The following is a 24,036-nucleotide window of genomic DNA, read 5'->3' as shown; positions in this document are numbered from 1 at the left end:
TTAGCTTAAACCTCCTGCTCAGTATTCGCAAATTTATTTAAAATGACTTCTTTGTTCAGAATGTTTGACAAATTTCTTTCAATCGTTATGCTTATGATAGATAATTTTGAAAATCTATTTGGTAGCATGGTTGACCTTATGTGGGTGTTTATTCGACGCATTGCTGAGAGCGTTCTTTTACAAGATGCGGAACTTGTTGGAATTGAAAGCTCTAAATATAGCATTTTATGTAAATTCGGGAAAACAGATTTTTCCACGATACCCTTTCGCTGATTTTAAATGTTCCTGATGATTGTTTATCTTTTCCAATTGAGTACCATAACAATTTTTCCGTGATGAACAAAATTAATTATTTAAACATTTTAAGCTAAACGCGGATTTCAATGAAAAATAATAACGACGTTTATCGAGTAGATAATATAAAATCTGAGTCTATGTTTAGCAAAAAGGCCCTAAATGCAGCCGGCAGACACAGCGATTGTCCGGTTGTCGTTACTCGTTAATCGTTATCAGACTTATCACCAATTATTAATAATGAATAATCGTACTTCTTTTAAGACTATACCTATATTTTTGTTTTTAGTTTGTTGACAACTTAGTGAACTTCCAAGTAGTATTTATGTAGTAAAAACTAAATGATGTATTACGTCTTACACAGGGTAATCACAATCATTACACAATATAGTTTATAACCAAAAAAAATAAATATTTTTCCAATATATTAATACGATATTTAAAATTAAACTTTAAAAATGTATGTACCGTTGGGGGGACTTGTAATTCTGACAAGGGGAGGAGGGTTGAATTAAATAATATAAAACCATTGAATTCGTAAAAGGATTCTGATGAAAGAAGGTCCATATATTTTGTCAGTTTTCCAGTCTATATTATAATTAGGATTCGGGACTTGTTATATAGTTTAATAATGACTGAAGAATAGTCTAAGTAAGATATAATTTCGTTTAAGTCATAAGGGATTGAAGTAAAAAAATTTTAATTGCATATTTTTGAATATTTGCCGTTTTCCGAGCAAAACGCATATTTGACAAATGTTGGCAATTTGTTTGTTATTCGTCACATATTTACGCAGTATTCGTTTCATGTTAAGTGAATTTATTTTAAGTTAACATTATTTTTTTAAATTTCATTCGTTGGTAAATATCTAATACCTAATCATAGAACGAGTCAGGACAGGACAACTATGGAAATATCTAACTGTTTCTCTGTATAACCCGGTTGAATAAAGATGAGATAATAACATTATTAACTAGATTTAGTAACTAGGGAAGTACCTAATATCTCTTGCCTAGCTGCTTATACTATGAGGCATCGGTTATGGACTTATCGTTTATAGCGTTATTGTTGTCAAGAAATTACTAATTAAAAAAATTGTCTGAATTAAAATGAATAAATCAAAATTTTTAATTGCCATTAAAAAAATATTCAGTTACATATTTTGGTTAATTTAAGTGAGGTATTGATCTATATACAGGCTGTTTCAGTAAGCATAAGCTGAGTTAGAGAGGAACAGTTTATATTTTATTGAAATAGATATTAGGTATGCTGTATAACTGAGTAACATCAACAATGGTAGACTTATTATTAAGTATAAACTAGTTTAATATTCTACATACAATACTAACTTTTTACATATTTGATTTTTAAATCAATATGCATCGTTAATACAACCCCATTGAACAATTTCGATTCCCGCCAGTGGGTGTCGACCAATTGTGGCCTAATGTAACCTTTTTCCGTACGAAGCTGGTAGAAAATTGTGTTTTCAGTAGTTATTAAAACTAAATAAACATCATGGTTGTATCTAATTTAAATGAAATACAGCGCATTCTCATTAATTCATGACATTTTTATTTTTACTATACATTATATTTTATATTTTATACGCAGATACGCATTCGGTGGGATATTTATATTTGGGACGCAATCAAGGACTACCTGTTCGAGCCGCCATATTGGATATGTCCACCACCAGTTGCCCAGTTCACATTTATCACCATCCACGGGTGGTATATATACACTTGACCCGATGGCACAATGTTGCGAAATGTCATACCTACCCTGAAGGGACTATTACACCTTACATGTAGTGAACACGTTTCAATAATATACATACAACAATATACCAAATAGGTCGTTGAAAACCTCCACTGTCGGTTATATACAATGAGGTTATATACTTATATACATACGTATGTGATTACAATGACTAATAGTGAAATTTTTTTACCTAACCAATATTATAGAATTTAGTGAATATAGCCACAACATCCTGATCACGGACCACACAGTTTTACACTGACGAGGAGTAGCAGATATTGAGTGTCAGAATTCAGAGTAGTCGAGTGCCTGCCAAATACCAGTCCAGTTCTACTGTGGCACTGTTTAATTAATTATTAGTGTAACAGCCCAGAACAATAATAGTAAGTACCTACGTACATTTTTCCAACTTAGAAACTAGAAAGGTGGTGTGATTCGTGTGAACGTCGTGGCGTCAACCATGTATCTAATAGGTCGAGTCTCGATAAGTCGGATTTCTTTCTTGACCGCTGAAGTGTTTTGAAGTTGTGTTTGAAGCATTCAACTCGAAAAATACATTAGAAGAATTATTTATTCCCCTTGAGATTCGAGTTATCGAGACTCGACTGTAAGTAGAACCACACACACACGCCTACACAAAGTATTGTTATTTTATGTTGTTGTTTACTTTACTTTGATGTTGCTACCAGTTTCCAAAATGCATGACGATAATAGCTCTTCGGGCATTGTGGATAGTGCTACCTATATTTTTAATTTTCCGTTGCTTATACGAATCAGCATTCTCATCCCTAAGGACTGCACTGTCAATAGTTGTTACTTGTTACAGTACTTAGTACCGGGACTCCCACAATTGGGGTAGGACGATTGAACTTGGAACACAGGTCGCAGGGGCCTGGCTATTTGAGAGGTCCGTTGAAATGAATTCGTAGTTTTTTATGTTAGTAGCAATATTTATTTTGTATTAAGTAATATTTTATGGATTTATGGTAAAATGTATAAATGCATATTACATAACTTCTTAACCTATGAATATATAAGTCATTTTTCCTAAGCTATGGATTAACCATTGTCCATTGATTACCTAGAAATTATCAGGTAGGAGACACGTGTAATCGTTTGTCTTTTATTATTGAAAGTTTTGTACAAGGCCAGTAAAAACATTTATAGTACGGCCTGCGAAAAGTGAGCCGTGACCCTTGCGTTCCTAGTGTTGCATTTAAGCGTAATCACATATAATTGTAGAAGCCCTGATGAAATTCGGCCACCCGGACCATTGGTATCGCGGCTCACTTTTCGCTGACCGTACTATAGTACAGGTGCCTACAATTTGATATGGGAGGCCTGCTTAGTACTTACTAATATTATAACTGTCCAAGTATCTAACCGACGATTTCAGATTATAGATATTATAGAAAACCCATATAGTGGTCGTGGTTACTGGTTAGCCGTTAGCACTTAGCAGTATATGTATATCACAGGATAGATGAAACGTGTATTTGTTGTTCATGATGGTTAGATCGTATACTGGTCATAGGAGACAGCTGACAGGTCTACAAGTTACATGTCTACAGGTGTAGAAGCACTGATACTATCATTTTTTTAATTTAGTACCTAATTATTTTGATTTATTCATTTTTATTTAGTTAACTGACTCCCACTGTTGAATAATACAGTTAATATTTTTTTTAAACCTTTTTTTATTATAAAAGTTAAAAATGTAAATTATATTATCAAAAAGGCTTTGTATAAGCGTGTCACTGTAATTTGTATTATTATAACTTTGAGTAATGATTTTTTGTTTTAGAAAAATATCGTTATGATAAAAGCTCGAAAATTGCTAGTGACGTAATAATGGTAATTTAGTCCGCCAATCGAAATATTTATTATAGAAGAAGGAGGGCCACAAAAAGTATTTTATCCCTACCATAGATTCTGAATCCGTGATTTATATATTTTATTAAATAATTACGTGTCCTGTTAACCCCCCTCTCCCCTACCATGAACGTATTCACAGGTGGATGTGGAATGTATCCTCCCCATACACTTTTTTATATATAATATTAGCGCTGGAGCAGTATCCTGCGATTTATATTAGGAATAATTAATATATATCCACCCCTCAATGAACATTTTTGTCAACACCACGTCACCACTGCTCCCTACGGCAGTAGGAAAAAAGTCTTATGGGACTTACCGAGATAAGTCCTTTGGTAATCATTTTTAGAGCTTCTTAGCACTAATTTCTAGCTAGAATACATGACAATTATTATCGACTAGAGACATTGTAATTTGTATTAAAAAAATCAACTCAATTTATTTTATATAATAATAAAGTAGGTAATGTAGGAACAAAACTACCTAAGGAATATAGAAAAGATTGAAAATCGATACAGATAATAATTCCAAAATTTGAATATCGATCATAGCCTTCAATGACCTCAAATAGTGTTTGCGTTGAATAATTTGTATGTGGTGAAAATGTAATTAGAATTATTTCCAATAAATCTGGTGTACAGCTCCAAAAAATTTACTTCTCGACTCTCGAGGTATCGAACTTGATTATTGAATATTTTAATGTAGTTTTTTTTTCGGAATATCAGATTTATACAATAATTTGGTTTCAGGTTGGACTATTGATTTTTGTTACAATTTAGGGTGTTTAAAAATATTGAGTTTATTTGGGTCCAAAGCTCTACTTTCATATAATGATCGACGAACGACGATTGTAATGTTATGGTGGATATTCGAATGGGCAGGTGACACTATAAGATCATTGTATTTCAGTTTAACTTTTGAGACACTATCTAATATCTATTACAATATTGCTTACAATTAGATTATGCCTAAATTTATCATCTTTTTATTTTATTACTAATGAAAAATCAAATATTACCTTTAAATCGCAATGAATGTATTGTTGTATAATAATATTTTACACTTTTTCATAAATTAAACTATAAAATAAAAAAATAAAATAAATAAATTAGGACATGTCACATGTGCATATCATTGTGTATTATTAGAAAAAACAACATTTAGTAATTTTATTATGTAATTTTTAAAAACGATTTTTCTAAGATTTCTAAATGATTATTATTATTTATTCTTTTACAGAAAATCACACGAAAGATTATTTGTGCACAAAATCGTAGAAAAATGGAGTATGAAAAAATGTTAACAAAGGGGGCGTTAAAGTCCATTAAGAACAATGAATGGGTTGAACGTCCTGTCATGCAAGTTATAGGTGTTGACAAAATGCCATCAAGAAATGAATGTTATATTTTAACTGTCTCTGATGGTGAAAATAGAAATTCTGTTTGGATTACATTTATCTTGAACAGTATGGTTTCTTCTGGAAAACTTACCAAATTTTCCCTTATTAAGATTAATAATTATGTGACATCTAATTTGATTGACCCATCTACACAACCAATACAAGCCATTATCTTATCAGATGTGGTTGTTATTGTACCTGGTTCTATTATTCATAAGACTATTGGTAATCCTCAACGATTTAGTAATGACGTTGAACCAATATTTGGGATGGAAGCTTCCGCTTCAACAGCTCAAGTAAACGAAGATTATAGTGAATTGGATAGAACGAAAGAATTAGAGTGGTACCCAAATTTCTTATTCTAACAATTTTTGACAATCTTTTATTACAATTAATATTGCTATTTTTATTTATATGAATGGTCTGGATACTATTTATCCAGACTACAATTTTATGTATATTTATTATTTACAATATAGTATCTTTATGAAGAATATTTTTTGATTAAATAAAAATAAAATATTTTAAACTGTTTCTGTCAAATATTACAATAGCAATTTTATATCATAATATTAGTTTCTTATATTTATATACTTGAGAATTATAGTATTTAAATTGTAGTTATTTTGATAGAATTACAATTTTAATACTTACTTCTTTATTTGAAATGTGTTTCAAGTTTATTCTATGGTGAACATATATTAACTAATTACACTATGAAATTATTTTTAATTTTTGTTTAACCAGGAGATCACTCATAGAAAGAGGCCTACATTCAAGACTGTTGACAAAGGGTGCATTACAATCTATCCTATGTAATGCAAATGTTAAATGTCCTATCATGCAAGTTCTCAGTATTCTGCTACTCAAAAATGCAATCACAGGATTTTCTATTTATCGTTTGATTATATCGGACGGTCAACATCACTACTCCCTTGTAAGCTTAGATCGACGCTTAAACAGTTTGATTACATGTGGCCATTTAAAGGAATATTCTATCATATACATAAAAAGTTATGCAGTTGTTAATGTAACAGATAGTTCCCACAGAAATTGGCAACTTATTGTCCTTACAGATTTGGTTTGTTTGTTTGTTTGTCCGGGTGAAGTAATTGGTAATCCTCAACCAGCCAAGGGGAATTCAGGCCAAGAAGTTGCAAATAGTTATCTTGATATAACTAATGGTTCTGATTCAATTGATCACGAAATGGATAACTTACTACACAATTTAGATATGTTACATATGTTTTAATGTATTTTATGGTTTAATATTTTTTTTTTCATTTTTAAATATAATATGATCATGTAGATATTACTACTTAAATTCTGTATGGGAAAAAATCTTAATTAAAAATATATTTTGTTTTTTGTTCTATTAGGTACCGCTATCACAAATTTTCATTTTTTGTTTATTTACCATTGAGAGTTATATTAGTTATAACTTATATTACGCATTTTACACTTATTTTTTTATTTGAAGTGATATATACAGGTGGGCATAAATGAATTAACAATAATTACAATAAATGTACAGTATGTTTAGCACGCTAGCACTACATCAGTTAATTACTTAATAATATTAATGTAACATTTATACAATCCAAAGAAGTATTTTAAAAATAATTTAAACTAAGAGGTTTTTGTAAAAAATTGGATCTTAGATGAACAAATTTGAATTTTATAAATAATAAGATAAAGTTTCTATTGGTCAAAATTATTAAAAATCACTACTTATTACCTATCTACATTCTACATCATGTCTAACTTTTTGTTGGTTGAAAAAATGTAAATATGTGAGCTGTGGGTTATTTTGTTTCTTGATTTTTGTTCTAGTTATCATATTATATCAAAAACATAAATTATAGTTTCTTGCCAGACAATAGACATTGAGGAATCAATAACTCATCCCATGTTTGAGAATATTCTGCAGCTTGTAGGACATATTCAATCCAAGGCTTTTTTTTAAAGAAGAAACTGCGGGTAATTTACTCAAAAATCACAATAGTTTCAGTTCTCTACCTACCTATTACAAACCCAATCACAGTAATTATAAATTATTGATTTTAAATTGTATACCTCTTTTTACCCAAAACAGATTGTAAAGTAAAGGCTGTTAATTTATAAGCTTGCTGTTTCTTTTTCAACCCTATTTTCATTTTGTCAAATGCTTCTTTTTCTTTAAGTTTTACACAATCTGGTTGATGATATTATGTTCGGTTTCTTTAATAATCTCTTCGGTTTCAATTTGCAAATGTACACAATCAGAATATTTCGAACTAGACACGAGACACCTATAGTATTTTCTCTACAGTCCCAAATAGTTTTCACATTGGTTGTGCATTCTAATTTTAATAAAAAGAAGATCTCAACCTTGTTCACTTTTTGAATTCAAACATTTGTGTGTACAAATATTTAATGAAATATGACAAATGCTCAAGCTTAAATTACTAAACAGTACAATGAGCAAATACTCATCAATATGACAACTGACAAGTAATTTGAATGAATTTTTTTAATAAAAAACTATTATTAATTATTACTCATAAATTATATAGCCTATAGGTTGGTACTAAAAAGTAATTTTGGTATAGTAACTTTTAAACTTAGTTAAATATTAACTTTTATAAAACTTTATAACATAATAATCTGTAATAATATCTACTATCTACTTATGGGCATTGGTGAAATCCTTGAAGACAGGTCACAATTATATTTTAATAGATTCATAACAAAAACATAAGATATATTGAGCCATGCTCCCAAACTAACAGAAGTTTAAATTTGTAAAGACAGTATGGTAAAACACACATTGAACTTCCAAATGTATTGAATGTAAATTTTGAATTTTCCTACTGTGGTTTTTTAGTTCCAAAAAAAACAACCTCGTGTTAAGTATTTTTTAAACAGTAGGTATAAACATCAAAAAAATGTCAAATAGGAACTATGAAGTAAATAAAAGTAGATTATTAATGATTTAGGAAAACATTAAAAAATGTCTAAAGATTTATCCAATACTAATCTCCTCATAAGGTCATAATTCGTAATTAATAAGAAAAAAAAGAAAAAAAAACCATACGTAAATTATTTATTTTTAACCCAGTCAGATTTTTCATTTAATTTATTGAATTAATTAGTTTGGTTTTTTTTCAATTATAACCAACCCGTATTTTGAATAATGATGGGCTATTTTGAATTTTAGTATAGAACATTTTATTAAAAAAAAAATAATAATAATATATTTCTTTTCATAAATTTTTATTTTATTTTATGTAAACATAGTAGATGACTATTTAATTTAGATGACAAATTAAATTAATTGAAATATATTTTTACATTAGAACAATATGCAACCACATAGACTTATAAACTAGAGTCTATGGGCATTGGGCAGTGGGCACAGGTATATTTTATATTTTATATTATATTATGTATATAGATAATTAATATTAATTTAAAAAATGTAATTCATTTTAATACCTATTCTAAATTTATAATATTTTGTTGGATTTCATCATTGACTCAGTACTTGCAGCAATTAATTTCAATACATAATACATTTATTTAAAACCGTAAGACGTGTACTACATTATTATGTTATTTGTGAACTTAAAAAAAAAATAGGAACATCCATCACTACAGAAATATTAATAATAATTTAAAATAAGTCAATACAAATACCGATCACCCGCTATACAGTATACAGCATAATAATAATGGAAAATGTTATTGTATGTATAATAATATGTTATATAATATAATTATAGATGAAAATTGAATAGAATATTTTTTATTTTCGGACTTTTTGTCTGACAACAAAAATATGTATCAGGATTTTTTGTCCGACTCTTTTCAGAGTGGACTTTACGTAATTATATCCACGGACTTTTCGTCCGTATTACGTAGGGCCCCGTATTAAACTAGTCTATAATAATGATATCCATACGAAAAGTTAACTTATTCACCCAAGTCCTGACCGGTAGTCGGTACAGCGACGAAACATAGCGTTACCTCTGGTACCACAGAATAAATGAAATTTATAAGTAATTTCATTTATTCTGTGCTGGTACATCAGTTGCATAAGGCGGGAAAATAATTATAAATGATAAACTGTACAACCTCTTTGGCGTTCAGATTAATTCTCCTATCAGCTCATTTCCCGCCCTTACTTGTGTATTCTTTGTAGCCACCGGCCCACCACTACTACTCTACTTGTAAATTTGTTAATAATGTGTGATGTGAACTGGTGAACGCAGATTACAGATTTGAAAAGTACACCGGAAAAACGGAACTACGGAAGCTTAAATTAGTCTTCTGTATCGCACTACTTATCGGATTTGCCGTAGAAATCTAGGTAGTCTACTGTCAAGTGTAATACTATATTCCGGCGGAGAATAAATATAATTCAACCAGAAGGTAAGACGTTTTACACTCAATTATTAATCGTACCAATTTATTTCGTACATGTATGTTCAATCCAATCGCTCCTTACACCGCCGGTGACGATCGTGTTCGACTACCAGTTTTACTCCTAAACCTTGTCGTTTAATGATGATAAAACTGCAACTTTTCGTGAATTATCAAATATTTAAACACACATATATTGGGGCTTATGTTTTTGATTATAAAACTAAAATCGTTCCGTTAGGCGCTTTGTTTAATTCCGATGTGAGTAAGCAACACTCACAGTACCTATTCGGACAAAATACATATTTTTGCTAACTTTAAACTATTTAAATGTGTAGGTAGGTACTAAATGATTAAATAAAGTTGCTGTTCTAAGTACATACGATATACAAATTCTTACCCTTCAATAATGTATGGTAAAAGATTTTATTAGATTCTGAATATGACTAAATTATTTTTATTAAACTGTAGCTAAGTAGTGCTTCGTGTTGATGTGCCTTTCGTTAAATTTTTTTAAAACATATTGTCAACCTACTATTATACTTCAGGATAATTGAACATTTATTTTGGTTGTATTTATCACTTGAAGTAATAAAATTGTAAAGAATTTAGTAGCCTTTAATTCACTGCATTTGAGGCTTATTCATAATTAATGGTCATTTACTTGAATTTATTTTATTTTTCAACCATAATTAAGCCATATATTTTTATAATATTCTGTCATCAATATTAACTATTTTTGAAGCAAGTTATTGACTCAATATTTAGTAGGTACTTGGCTTCCCTTATTTTAGATTCTGAGCAGAGCAATAAATGTTTCGATTTGTCAATGTTTTTTTTTGCGACTAAAGACACTTGTAGATAAAAATTGAATCTAGGTAGTTTTGTCGAAATAAGTTATGCTTATCAATAACATCTAATAACATTTAACTACTGCATAGTTTTTTTTAACACAAACAAGTCACCATTATAAGATGTGATTACATTTGTTTCATTGAAAGGATAAATATTTACCTATTTAATTTTTTTAATAATACGGAAATAAGCTAATTAAATTAACGAGTAAGTACAACAATAATATTGTACTTTTAAATATTGAAGATAATCAACAAGAATAGCATAATGATATGATCGTTACGATGATATTAATACAATATTGTTACAATTAATTTAATGATTTGTTAAAAATATCCACTGCGAAGATAAATACACAGTGGAATATGTTCAAATATCTGTTTAAAATGTTTAATTTATTTAATTGTTTTTTAAAATTATTTATAATTATTTATATTTTATGTTCATTCAGGAAATCATTCATAAAAAAAAATGGAGTATGAAAAAATGTTAACAAAGGGCGCATTAAAGTCCATCATGAACAATGAAGATGTTAAAGATCCAATTTTGCAAGTGCTTGGTGTAAGAAAAATTACTGCTGCAGGAGCAAATGAAAGATATCGCTTACTTATTTCTGACGGTCATAATCTAAATTCTTTTGCCATGTTGGCTACTCAGTTGAATGGCATGGTTTCTTCTGGAGAAATTAATGAATTTGCCATTCTAAAGATAAAACGTCATATAATCAGTAGTTTAACTGACCGTTCAAAAGGAAGTAAACAAGTCATGATCCTTATAGATTTGGCTGTCATGGTACCTGGTGATGTGGTGGGTTCAAAAATTGGTGATCCTAAACCAATTATTGATAATTCTGGTCAAAAAGTTGAAAATGGAGCTTCAGTTGATTCTACACCTCAGTCTAATACTTCGGCAAAACCACATTCTGTCCAATCAAGCGTCGTAGATAATGATCTTCAAAGAGATATTGATGTTAGCAATATTCATCCCATTAATTCTCTAAGCCCATATCAAAATAAATGGACAATCAGAGCTAGAGTTGTAAACAAAGCTCCAGTCCGTACTTGGAATAATCAAAGAGGTGAAGGTAAACTTTTTAGCATGGATCTGCTTGATGAGAGTGGTGAGATTCGAGCAACTGCCTTTAACAGTGAATGTGACAAATTCTTTGATATGATTGAAGTAAATAAAGTATATTTTATAACTCGTGGCTCGATTAAAACTGCAAATAAAAAGTTTTCAAATCTTAACAATGATTACGAACTTACACTTTCTAATGAAACTCAAATATTTCCATGTCACGAATTTGATGACTCTCAAATGCCTGCTCTGAAATTTAATTTTGTTCAATTGAGCCAAGTGAAAGACGTTGATGTTGATGGTATAGTAGATGTCATAGGAGTTTGTCAAGCTGCGGGAGAATTAACTACGTTAATGTCAAAGACTACAAGAAAGGAATTAAAAAAAAGAGATGTGACTATAGTCGACCAGTCTCTGAATTCCGTGACTATTACATTGTGGGATACTCAAGCAGAAGATTTTGATGGATCATTGCAACCTGTAATTGCTATAAAAGGAAGCAGAATCAGAGAATTCATGGGTAGCAAATCATTGTCCCTTTTAGGATCGACTGTAATGCAAATAAATCCGGACATAGAAGAAGCACATCGCTTAAGGGGTTGGTACGATTCACTTCCTTCAAACGCAGAATTCAATAGTATTTCAGCCCGTTCTGATGTTGGAGCGAATACTCAGTTTCTTACAATTAAAGGAGCACAACTTGCTCAACTCGGTGGAGGGGATAAAGCTGATTATTATAGTATGTATTCACATTTGATTTTTGTGAAATCTGAATCTGCTCTGTATAAAGCGTGTCCAAAACCAGATTGTCAAAAAAAAGTTGTTGATCGAAATGATGGAACATATCGTTGCGAAAAGTGTAATGACGAAACAGAGAATTTCAAGTATAGATTGATGCTCTCAGCACAATTGAGCGACTCAACTGGAAACCAGTGGGTAACCATGTTTCAGGAGACAGCTGAAAACCTTTTGGGAACTACTAGTGCTGAATTGGGAAGGTTGATGGAAGAGTCTAAGGAAGAATATAGTGATGTTTTCCAAAAACAAATGTTTAAATTGTTTGAAATTAGAGCTAGGGCAAAAATGGAAACTTACAACAATGAGACTAGGTTAAAAGTATCTTTAGTCAATATAAAACCAGTTGATTACAAGGCAGCTTCCACAAGATTGATTGCTAATATTAAAAGATTGAGTGGAATTACAACATCGGTTATGTAAAAACTAATTATTTTGTTTAATTTTTTCTTAATAGTTAAATTGAGTTTAGAGCTTAACATAATAAATATTATATGCCTGTATTTATTAAAATTTTTTTTTTTATTGTTAAGATAAGTTTGTTTATAATATCACAACATGTATGGAATTGTTTACTAATTAATTTTAATTTTTAACAGTAAGAGCAGTTTAAGATCAATTATATTTTATTTATCTTATAAAAATAAAAATTCCTCTTTCGTATAATTGAGTTTGGGGCAAATATATTTCCAAAAAAAAAAAAATATACACAGCATAGAAAATAAAATATAAATTGTAAAAAATATTAAATGACTTATTTAATACTAAACACAAGCCCAACGAATTGTTCATAATGCAATGTGACTACTCCATCTTGATCAGTATCAAATTGGCGGAATGCTGTAGTTAGATTCTGAAAAATTAAAAATAAATAAACATATTAATGAATATTTATTTGGTAAACTTTTAGTTATTAATAAAGCTAAAATTGTTACCAACTAATCTTTTACCTAATAATAATGATTAAATAGTTTATGATAAATTGTGAAATATACTTCAATATAATGTACGCTTAAAGTAGGCTGAGTATGTACATCAACATTCAGTGTTAAATACTAGGTATTAGTCAAATTTGGTAATAAAACTTTCAAGATGTGACGTGAAAATTATTTAATGTCAATTAATCAAGTTACTAGAGATACATAGTTTGGATTTTATATTAAGTTATATTTGTTAGTGGGAATTATTCTTTTTATAAATGGTAACTTTTAAAATAATAGAATCGACAATTTAATTTTAATAAGCAATACTTACATTAAGCATGATGCAACATTGTATGAAATCATCAAATAGTACAGTCCCCTTTCCAATTCTATCAAATTTTTGCAACATTGTAGTAACGGTAGCATCATTTAAATTGTATCCAAATGTTTGTAATGCAGCTCGAAGTTCATTTTTGTCTATGTTTCCTGAATTATCTTTATCAAAAGAACGAAAGCAATTTTGCCAATCTACAATATACTTCCATAATGCGCCAAAATCTTCAAATGATATAGTGCCTTTATTTGACTTGTCAAACATGTCTATAAATAATTAAATAAATATTAACAAAGATTTAAAACACACTATATATGCAGTACAACTTGATTTAGTCATCGGTATTGTCTATTTCTATGATTCAATGCACCTACAGAATTGTGTGAGATTGGTCGTAGAATTATAATGTATGTAAAAAAAAATAAACCACGCTTTAAAAAAATCTTGTTTTATTGGTCTGCAAGGCTCATGTTAATGAAACAGTGAAGAGACAATTGTTTTTAATAATGCTTAGCTGAAACCTTTTTAGGGTTGATTTAACTATCAGTTAAAGTAAATTGAAAAACCGGCCCGAACTCTTGACTCTTGGGTGTGGTACTTAAGTTCTTAAATATGAAAATGCATCATGGAAAATTTAAGTTTAGTCCGCCAATGCTCACTATTCATAAATCATGACTGGTTCTCTTTATATTTGACAAATCCTCTTACAAAAGGTTAGTTAAGCGTTTAGCCAAGAGTGATTTTTGCCATCTTATAACTTATTACCCATATGTAATTAAGTTAACTGCAGTTTTTCCTATTATTGTCTAAATTGGGTGTTACTATTATTTAGAATAACGCCTGACTTAAGACAGTATGATGAGACATACAACATAATCAGTAATGATAAATGATATTCAATGATTCATTAGTTCCACGAACCGATTCAATAACTAGTTTTCCTTATAATAGTTCTACTATATTCTAGTTTAATTACAATTATTATTCCATGAATCATCATAATAACCGTATTTGTTTTTTAAATTTAAGACATCTATTGACTTACTCAACATTAAACGAACCGTCTCCGGGTTGAAAGGCGTCCACGTGCCATTTGATAGAGCACTTTGTAATTCATTAGCTGTAATGGAACCACTTTGGTCTTTATCTAATCTTTAAAAATGAGGAAACATTTAAATATAAAACTTCATTAGATTTAATGATTATTTAATGTATTTTACTTCTGAAACATTTCCAACAAGTATGCTTGAGGTGGCATTCCACTTGGAGGTTGAGCCATTCTGAAACGCTATGTTTAGTTTTGTAATAGTTTTATTTATTTAAAAATTCACACGTATGAAATAAATAAACGTCAATAGAGAAATTGCTGGCAGCTAAACACTAAACAATTAAACAAGTACGACAACAACAACAATTATAATTATTGAAGTCTGAAATACAATGTACACGGTGAAAAAAACAATTTAATTTCATTTATTTTCTTATCTACAATTTGTGCGTGACTACCACGTACAATGACACAATTGTAAACAAAGTGGGAATATAAACACTGAATAAAATAACAAACAAAATAATGATAACATAATAACAACTAAAAAAAAATTATCAGACAAAATCCTTTGATTGTGTCCCTGCCGTGCAGTTTACAAGCTGGCGGGCGCATGCGCTCTATGCCGCCGTCTCATTTGTGATAAGCTGTGCCGTTCTAAAAATGGAAAGTTCACTGTCCACACTCCATAGATTTATTTATTTTATTAGCTAGAAAACAATCAACAACTATGTGACAGTAGTGGGAAGTGGAATGCCAGTGGATTTGTCGTGGTGAGGTAATAAATTTCCCTGAAGAGACTATTGTGTACGATTATTATTATTTATTCTTGTGACGAAATTAGATCCAATGTCCATTATTAGGTCACTGGGTCATTTTGAAAACTAGTTGAAATGACTAAATTTTTAATGTGTCTAAATTGGTTTTGTTATTTTGGGTGTCATACAGGCGGCAGGAGTGGATATTCTACCATTGGCGGTCATTCCAGGTCATGCATTGACGTCATGGATAATAAGTCCAGTAATCGAGTAGAACTAGATACGTGTGAAAACTGTTCAAAGTTGTCTTTGAACGGTGATGATGATAAAACTGCAGCTATGGTATCACAAGCAGAGATTTGGCAGGAAGATAAAAAATTCACTGTATATTAAATTGTTTTTAAAAAATATGACAAACAATTACTTTAGTGTAAGGTATTTAGTTCTGTAAAATTTAATTCCATATGTTTTTAGGTGTATAAAGTTGTAATTTGGTCACGGAATGAAACTTGGCATGTATTTAGGCGATATAATGAATTCTATAAACTTAATGAAGTACTAAAGAAACAGGTAAAGTTCAAGTTTTAATTTTTAATTTTAGTTGATTTATTAACTTAAAGTTTTTATTTTGTAGGTGCCAGACTCAAACTTAAAAATACCAGGTAAGAAATTGTTTTGTAACAACATGGATCCCTCACTCATTGCCTCTCGCCGGGAAGGTCTTGATCAATTTGTACATCATTTAATGCATCAAAACAATTTACTAAACATGTAAGCTTAACTAATTATTACTACTTTGTATTATATTATGAAATTATGTTCATATTCAAAATATCTAAAACCTAATAAGGAGTCAATAAAGAATTTATGAATAGTTGAATGATTGAATAAATGAACTGAACATTTTTTCTTGTGCTCGCAACAATTATTACAATTTGAAATTATTAAACACACTTTCATAATAAATTGTGCATGTTGATACTAAACATTAGTAGTGCTTACTTATGTGTAATGGTGCAGCCACACTCATTAACAGTAAAAATTACATTTTAACTAATGACTTACAATAAATACTAATCATGTGTAATGAAAAACTCAAAATATATTAAAGATCTTAGATATTTTAGAAGTATGCTTAAAATATAACTGTACATAATTTTATATAAGAATGAGTTATAAAATGAATCATTTATCGTGGAAAAATAATCATTTGAAATAAATTATTTTTAAATGGTAAAAATTGTACCCTATTATAATTTTATCAAGATACACCAGTTAATAGTTATTATCAATTTAAATAATTAATTTTTCTGAATTATCTGTTAATTACACTAAATGCAACATATTAATAAGTACCACCTTATATTCAATTGCTGTCTTTATGTTCTATTCGTATGTGTAATTTTAAAATTATTATAAGAAAATGATTTATATGTAGATGTATATTATTATAAGTTAATTGTAGCAGTTTTATTTGAGTATTTTTATATTATTTAAACACTAATATTTTTTTTTTAGTTGTATATATTTACAAATCAATGTATGGCAAATGTGTTGTATGCTTTTTACAAAAGAAAATTGTGTGATGTCCCTGACCAGTTATTTTTTCTCTTTGAACTACTTTAAATTCATTAACTCAGCACCAAAAAGTTCAATTTTTACCACAAAATATACTCTTATCAGCTGCTATTAGGTATACTAATATACTATTAATTCTATGTTTGGTATCGTTAATATTTTGTTTTTAAGACTTGGCCATTTAAATCCCAACTTTTTTATAAAGTCACTTTCATCATCCACCTCACCAGCGGTGTTTCATTTTGTACAACTAACATTTCAATTTGGTAATAATTCATTGTTTGTTAAAAACTTCAGACAAGTTTCATATGAAAAATCATACAAACAAATATTACCATACACATACTAATAGATAAAAAAAAATACTACATAAAAGTAAAGAATTAGCATTGATTGTAAATACTATTATTTAAAATAAATAGAATTAGTTTATAATATGGGAGAATAAGTAGATATTGTAATCAATCATAGTTATATAGACAGCATACAACACCAATAAAGTATAAACTTTCGACTGTATACAGCTTATGCCATGTATGCCCAATCTATTGGTCAATAATTTACAGTAATTATGCTCTATGACTTAGAGTTTAAGTATAATGCATAACTTACTATTGTTTTGTTTATTTTTCTGTAAAACAAATCAATAATGATTGATCTTTTCAAGAGGATGTCAGCGCCATATTGGTTTTCTCCTAGACCCGTGTGCAATATTCAATAAAATGCATTCATGTAAAATCTTTTTTAACACTTTTGTTGTCATTAGGTAAAATTTTCTACTACAAAAATTAAAGAGGATTATATTTTTGAGGGTTTGACTTATCTAATTTATATTTTATTATTATTTGATTTTGAGACAGTAATATTTAGACAAATCTATATACGCTAACCCTCAAAAATATTATTCTCTATGACTTTTGTAATGGCTGATTTTATTCTTAGATAACTCAAAAACATAAAAAAATATGATTTTGCTTAAATTTGTTTTGTCTATGGTATGGATGGGCTAGAGAGAGAGAATAAACGGTACACTGATGTCCTCTGAACAGTATGGTTGATTTATCTTATTAAAAAACCACCTACTTTACTATAATGTTTTTTTTTGTTAATAATAATTAATATTTTTGAATTTTAAAGAAGCGAAGTCCGCATATTTTTTAACTTGGATACTAAAGTTAAAGAACCAGACAGACCAAACCTTTTAAAGTGCCCTGGTACCATAAATTTAGGACCTTCAGAAAGACCATCGTAAGTAATATAATTATTATAATATACTCATCAGTCATAAGGATTAAATCTTTATTGAAAATAAATGTTAAAATGACAAACAAATCTATTACATAATACTAAAATAAAGTGTTTTATCAATTTTGTTATGATTGTTCAACTAAGTCAGTATTATATCATTTTGTTCTTTTGCATATCGGTAAAATTGTATATTAATTACATATCTATCAGCATGTGATATCTACTAAATTAGATATTATATAAATTATTATTATTTAATGCTCAAAATAATAGTATATAATTTAGTTAATTTAATGTTTTGATTGTATTTTGATCTATCTATCAATAAAATTCTAACAAGATTCAACCCAAATTCAAATAAATGATTTTAAAATAATATTTCAATACTATACAATTGTCCTTGTTTATTATACATCAACAAATTGTTGGTTTATACTTGAAAACATTTTTGTTGTAAATTGTATGAAAGGCCTAAAAGGCTTTGAATATTTCTAAAAAAAATTAATATATAACAAAATGTATTTATACATTATTTATGTAATGGATTTAATTAATTTGTTTTATTTTAAATTCTAGTGCTAATCCATCAGATTTTGTATTTCTACGTATTATTGGGAAAGGCAGCTTTGGTAAAGTTTACTTGGCTGAACACAAAACTGAATCCATTCATTTTGCTATAAAAGTATTAGATAAAAAGCACATACTTGCAAGAAATGAAGTTAAGCATATCATGTGTGAACGCAATGTCCTACTGAAAAATGTTAACCACCCTTTTTTAGTTGGCCTTCACTACAGCTTCCAAACCAAAGATAAACTTTACTTTGTACTTGATTTTGTAAATGGCGGAGAGGTAATTAAGTTTTTGCATATGGTATCAGTCTATTTTTATTTTATTTTTATTTTTCCTTTTTCCTTTTTAGTTGTTTTATCATTTACAAAAAGAAGTCAGATTCTCAGAATCTCGAGCTAAGTTCTATACAGCTGAAATAGCATCTGCCCTTGGTTATCTCCACTCTAATGGTATTATTTATAGAGATCTCAAACCAGAAAACTTGTTACTTGACCAAGAAGGACATTTGGTCCTTACTGATTTTGGGTTTTGTAAGGAAGGGCTCATCGGAACTGAAACTACAAATACATTTTGTGGAACTCCTGAATACCTTGCTCCTGAAATAATTAGAAAAGAAGTAATACCTGCTGGCTTAAATGATTAAAGTTGTTATATTAACTTAATATATTTACTATTATTTTTAGGCATATGGCAGATCAGTTGACTGGTGGTGTCTTGGTGCAGTACTTTATGAAATGTTATTTGGACTCCCACCATTTTATAGCTTAAATGTGCAAGAAATGTATAATTTAGTTTTGCATAGTAGATTAAAAATAAAAGGACCTGTTTCGTCACAATGTAAAAATTTATTGCACAAGGTTTGTAGAACATACTTAATACTAAATTTAAAAAAATAATTATTGAAATTATTTTTTAATTACTAATATCTATTTCTAGTTATTGGAAAAAGAAACCAATAAAAGAATTGGTAGCAATGTTCAAGATTTTAATGAGGTTAAAAAACATCCATTTTTCAAAACAATCAATTGGGATGATTTATTGAATAAACGAATTACACCACCTTTTCAACCACAATTGGTAAATTTAGTTTAAATATAAAAAAAACGTAATCATAACTTCATAAGTGTAAAAGTTAGTTCATTATTTATTAATGATTATTTTTTTCACAGAATGGAACATGTGATTTGCAATATATTGATCCACAGTTTACGAAGGAATCTGTCAGTTCGTCCATGTCGTCGTTTTGTGATGAAAAACTTTCTACTAGTAAACAGGACATAGATAATGTGTTTGCTGGTTTCTCCTACACTCCTCTATCTAGTTTAGATTAATAATAATCAAACAACAATCGTTCCTATCCTTAGTTATTTTTACATATTTAATCGACTTGTGATTGGCTCACAAAGACTTACTATCTACAACTTTTTATTACCTACTTCCTACACAAAAAGTTTTATTTTTAGTAAATAGCTGTTATTCTGCAATATTTAAATTGATTTATTCATGTTTTTAAGAAGCAATAAATTATATATTCTAAATAAATTAGCAATAACATTCCATTTTTAATACACCAGCACCCGCGTGTGTTCATACATTAATTTTGCAGCTTGATTAGTCAGGGTTTTTAATAAGAACAATCAAAAACATATTAGTTAAAATATATTATTAATTAATAATAGATACTTAATATGATAGTTAATTGTAATTCACTGCCAAAATGATGCAATGTAAAAAAAAATTTTTAATTTTTAAAAATGATCTGTGATTTATTACATTTTTTTTTTGTTTTGTTTACGGAATCATCTATTTTCGTGCTTTAAAATCATATTCTTGGTCACTGTTGTACCATAAAAACTGTGAGTTTATAACATTTAATACGATTTAAATGTAAATAACTATATATCAATATGTTATCACTGAAAGAAATATAAAATAAAATTATAATATTGTATTTAAATATAATCCATTAATCTATAAGTACTCTATAGGAATGTGTTTAAAATACTATACATCAACCTTGTTTTACTACTATGGATTTGATTATACCTAAAAATGCCTAATAAATAAAACATACGCAATGCCATTTAATAAATAGTAGCCAATATATCTAGGTACACAAGTATTTTTATTGCTTCTGACCCATGTATTATTATGTGGACTATTAATATTACTACTAAGTTTATTGTAAACTATAAGTTATAACAATGTTAAGATTAAACTAATACAATTAACTAACTATGAAAAATAATATTGTGTGAATTATTACGAATCAACATTTACTGGATACTGCCATAATTTATTGTTAATAATCATTATAATAAGTGTTCTTGTTGGGATTGTCTTAAGCAAATTTAAAAGATTATTAAAACTAAATGTTATGGAATACTTCTCATCTTATGTCTGTTTCATTCTAACATGATTTATATACTATTAACTATATAGGTATTATTATAATTTTTAATTGTTCTAAAGTGTATACTGTACATACATCTGAAGAATGACCATTGAAACTATTAATATTTTATAATTGAGTTATATAATACCTACTACACCTTTAATTTTAAACTATAAGATATAGTATTATTTAATTTGTAAATTCTATGTTGTTGATTTTTAAAATGGTGTTTATCGAAGAGTTGAATTAAGTGTCAAACTTACTGTTATAATTATTCTTTTTATATTTTAATTGTATGTTACTTATTATTGATGATTGTATCTCTATAAATCAAATATATAATATCATAATATACCTGTAGTCTAATAATTATTATTATGTTTAGAGCCGGCTCAAGCGAAAATAGTGCAGTGGGCAAAATAAAAATTTAAAAAACCCTAAAATAATAATACTATCACTGTTTTGAAAATGTTGCCACTTTCTAATGGACCGCCCTAGGCAGTTGCGGATAGGCCAACTGGGAATTCGGGATTTTCCCGGTTGGCCCTATCCTGTGTTGACGTATGGGGGCCCTAGGATCATTCATCAAGTAGGTACTGAACCTTGGGTGATGAGAATTTAAAATAATTTTAATACAGATGCAAATTGACTAATTTATTATTTTTAACCATACTCTACAAGAAAAATACCATTATCATATGGCTATAAACAATAATTATTAAAAACTAATATAATATTAACCGGTGTTTAAGCCGGACGTGAAAACTCTTACCAGCCGCATTCCCGCATTTGTCCTCCTTAAAAGACTACGTCTCTCTCGCTTCTTTATCTTTCATTATTTTTAAGTTCACCCAGATAAATTGATCAACGAAAATGTTCGACGACAACAACACGTCTGTCATAATACATTTTTCACATTGCTACAATCCTATTTTGAAAGTCTTATCGAAACGGGATATATTTTTAACCGTGAATTATACAAGTGGTATTAACCCTCTTATCTTTATTCTATGGTACTAACTTTCAATTCCGAGTGCGAAACATGAAAAATAATAAATTAAAAGGACGCTACAACAGCACTTCAGATAGTAGAACGTCTTCAACTATAAATTCAAGTTTACATCGTTGGAGTGAGTTAATTATTGACAGTTATTATCAAGATTTTCAAGAAAGAATTTGGAGTGTATCGGTACGTATCGGGTCAATTTTGAGCGTTCAAGATATTACACGTGCAGCACTGCAGCATACAAGCGATACGTGCCGACCCGTATCGGACTCAGACTTCGATACGAGGTGGTACGTAACTATTCCGTATCGATACGTATCGAATTTTTCTTCTTGAAAATCTTGATTATATTGTTAGTTATGCCTTATGCAGTATACGCCGGGGTTGGCTAACCTTTTTCTACCGGCGTGTCAAATAAAAATTTTGGTTGGATTTTGTTTTTCCTGTGTGTCGACTGTAGTCCGATAACCCTTCAATTTGTTGTTCGAAAACTTTAATATTATCGAACTCACACACTCGTCACTCGCGTGTGGCACTAAAACTGCAGTGTGCGCGCGTCACTCTGTGTTTGAGTTACCATTGTTTCGTTCATTTTTCTATTAAACAAATCATTAATGATTGATCTTTTCGAGAGGATGTCGGCGCAATATTGGTTTTCTCCCAGACCCGTGTGGAATATATTCAAAAAACGCATTCATGTGAAATCGTTTTTATCATTTTTAAGTAGTCATCAGGTAACATTTTCTACTACAAAAATTATAGAGGATTATATTATTTTTGAGGGTTTGACTTATCTAATTTATATTTTATTATTATTTGATTTCGATTACAGTGATATTTAGACAAATCGAACAAATCGGCTCACTTGCAATTCATTTTTCCAACTCATATCCCATATCCGCACCTAAAACCTGCAATAATATGGCTGAATCCGAATCGTATAACATCGAAACCGCCGTCTGCATCGACGCTACGATGAAAAGACATCATTGAAAAGTTCATAAATTAAATAGAATACGGAAATATGCAAACAGAGTTTAGCGTTTTCGACAATTATGACGGGGAATGAATGGACCCAACCGCCGGAGACCGCTGGCGACGCTCCTAGGTAATGCGATGAAGTCCGCAGGCAGCGACGAGGCGTCGATCGTCGACCGACCGGAAGAACCGGACGAGCCGAAAACAGAAAACGCCGAGGTCACGCCGTCGATCGTCGGCCGACCGGAAGAAGAACCCCGGGATGGACCGGTCGAGCCGGTAATAGGAGACTCAGTGGTCGCGCCTGTTGAGGTGGCTGTAGACACGCCGGTGTGACGAGGCGGTGGACGTCACACCGGCGGCGAGCGGACCCGAGGTTAGGAACAGTTTTGGGGATTTGATCGGTCGGCTGAAACCAATAGTACTCGCACCCCCGGACGACGGCGTTCGTCTCAGCCGCGCGGGGAGGCATCGGAGGAGCCGTGCGCAGATTGTGTTGTTGCTCCCCGAAGTGAAGGCGTCCGAAAGTCCCCGGCCCCCTTGCCGAGGGAAACAGACATGGCGTGGCGACGTGGGGTCGAGTAGAGGTACGTGAAAGTGCACTTTTAGGGTGATGGGCGGTATGTCGCCAATACACGTTTTCCGGGCACCGGCGGTGGCGAGACGGGACAGCGGACGTCGCGAGCTCGAGGACGCCGACACGCGAGACCCTCTGGCGGCCCGGCGGACGGGCC

General features: G+C 30.1%; 4 protein-coding genes across 6 annotated transcripts; 3 read left to right on the top strand and 1 right to left on the bottom strand.

Moving 5' to 3' along the window:
* The first annotated feature begins 5,178 nt into the window (after window positions 1–5,178).
* On the top strand, window positions 5,179–6,853 carry LOC111027478. The gene is made up of 2 exons (XM_022305865.1): window positions 5,179–5,675; window positions 6,080–6,853. The coding sequence occupies exons 1-2, from the start codon at window positions 5,215–5,217 to the stop codon at window positions 6,582–6,584; spliced, it is 966 nt and encodes a 321-aa protein (XP_022161557.1). The 5' UTR covers window positions 5,179–5,214; the 3' UTR covers window positions 6,585–6,853.
* Window positions 6,854–9,526: 2,673 nt separating this feature from the next.
* On the top strand, window positions 9,527–13,167 carry LOC111027437 (replication protein A 70 kDa DNA-binding subunit). The gene is made up of 2 exons (XM_022305814.1): window positions 9,527–9,746; window positions 11,044–13,167. The coding sequence occupies exon 2, from the start codon at window positions 11,063–11,065 to the stop codon at window positions 12,884–12,886; it is 1,824 nt and encodes a 607-aa protein (XP_022161506.1). The 5' UTR covers window positions 9,527–9,746; window positions 11,044–11,062; the 3' UTR covers window positions 12,887–13,167.
* LOC111027440 (programmed cell death protein 6-like) lies at window positions 12,969–15,211 on the bottom strand. Its single transcript, XM_022305818.1, has 4 exons — window positions 14,941–15,211; window positions 14,766–14,872; window positions 13,718–13,986; window positions 12,969–13,316 (listed from the first exon to the last, which is right to left on the bottom strand). Exons 1-4 carry the CDS (start codon window positions 14,997–14,999, stop codon window positions 13,218–13,220), a joined length of 534 nt encoding a protein of 177 aa, XP_022161510.1. The 5' UTR covers window positions 15,000–15,211; the 3' UTR covers window positions 12,969–13,217.
* A 144-nt stretch (window positions 15,212–15,355) lies between these two features.
* On the top strand, window positions 15,356–20,867 carry LOC111027439 (serine/threonine-protein kinase Sgk2-like). 3 transcript variants are annotated; one of them, XM_022305817.1, is made up of 10 exons: window positions 15,356–15,541; window positions 15,717–15,910; window positions 16,001–16,096; window positions 16,161–16,297; window positions 18,242–18,352; window positions 18,929–19,202; window positions 19,273–19,539; window positions 19,607–19,780; window positions 19,860–20,000; window positions 20,093–20,867. In XM_022305817.1, the coding sequence occupies exons 2-10, from the start codon at window positions 15,773–15,775 to the stop codon at window positions 20,252–20,254; spliced, it is 1,500 nt and encodes a 499-aa protein (XP_022161509.1). In that variant the 5' UTR covers window positions 15,356–15,541; window positions 15,717–15,772; the 3' UTR covers window positions 20,255–20,867. The 3 variants fall into 3 exon arrangements, with proteins under 3 accessions (XP_022161509.1, XP_022161507.1, XP_022161508.1); XM_022305815.1 differs by having other exon boundaries at window positions 15,356–15,546; XM_022305816.1 differs by having other exon boundaries at window positions 15,356–15,575.
* Window positions 20,868–24,036: the final 3,169 nt, after the last annotated feature.

The sequence above is a fragment of the Myzus persicae genome, unplaced genomic scaffold (assembly GCF_001856785.1).
Source record: "Myzus persicae strain clone G006 unplaced genomic scaffold, MPER_G0061.0, whole genome shotgun sequence".
NCBI classification, from domain to species: domain Eukaryota; kingdom Metazoa; phylum Arthropoda; class Insecta; order Hemiptera; family Aphididae; genus Myzus; species Myzus persicae.
The sequence above is the reverse complement of the archived record's forward strand: the minus strand, read 5'-3'. Positions and strand labels throughout refer to the sequence as shown.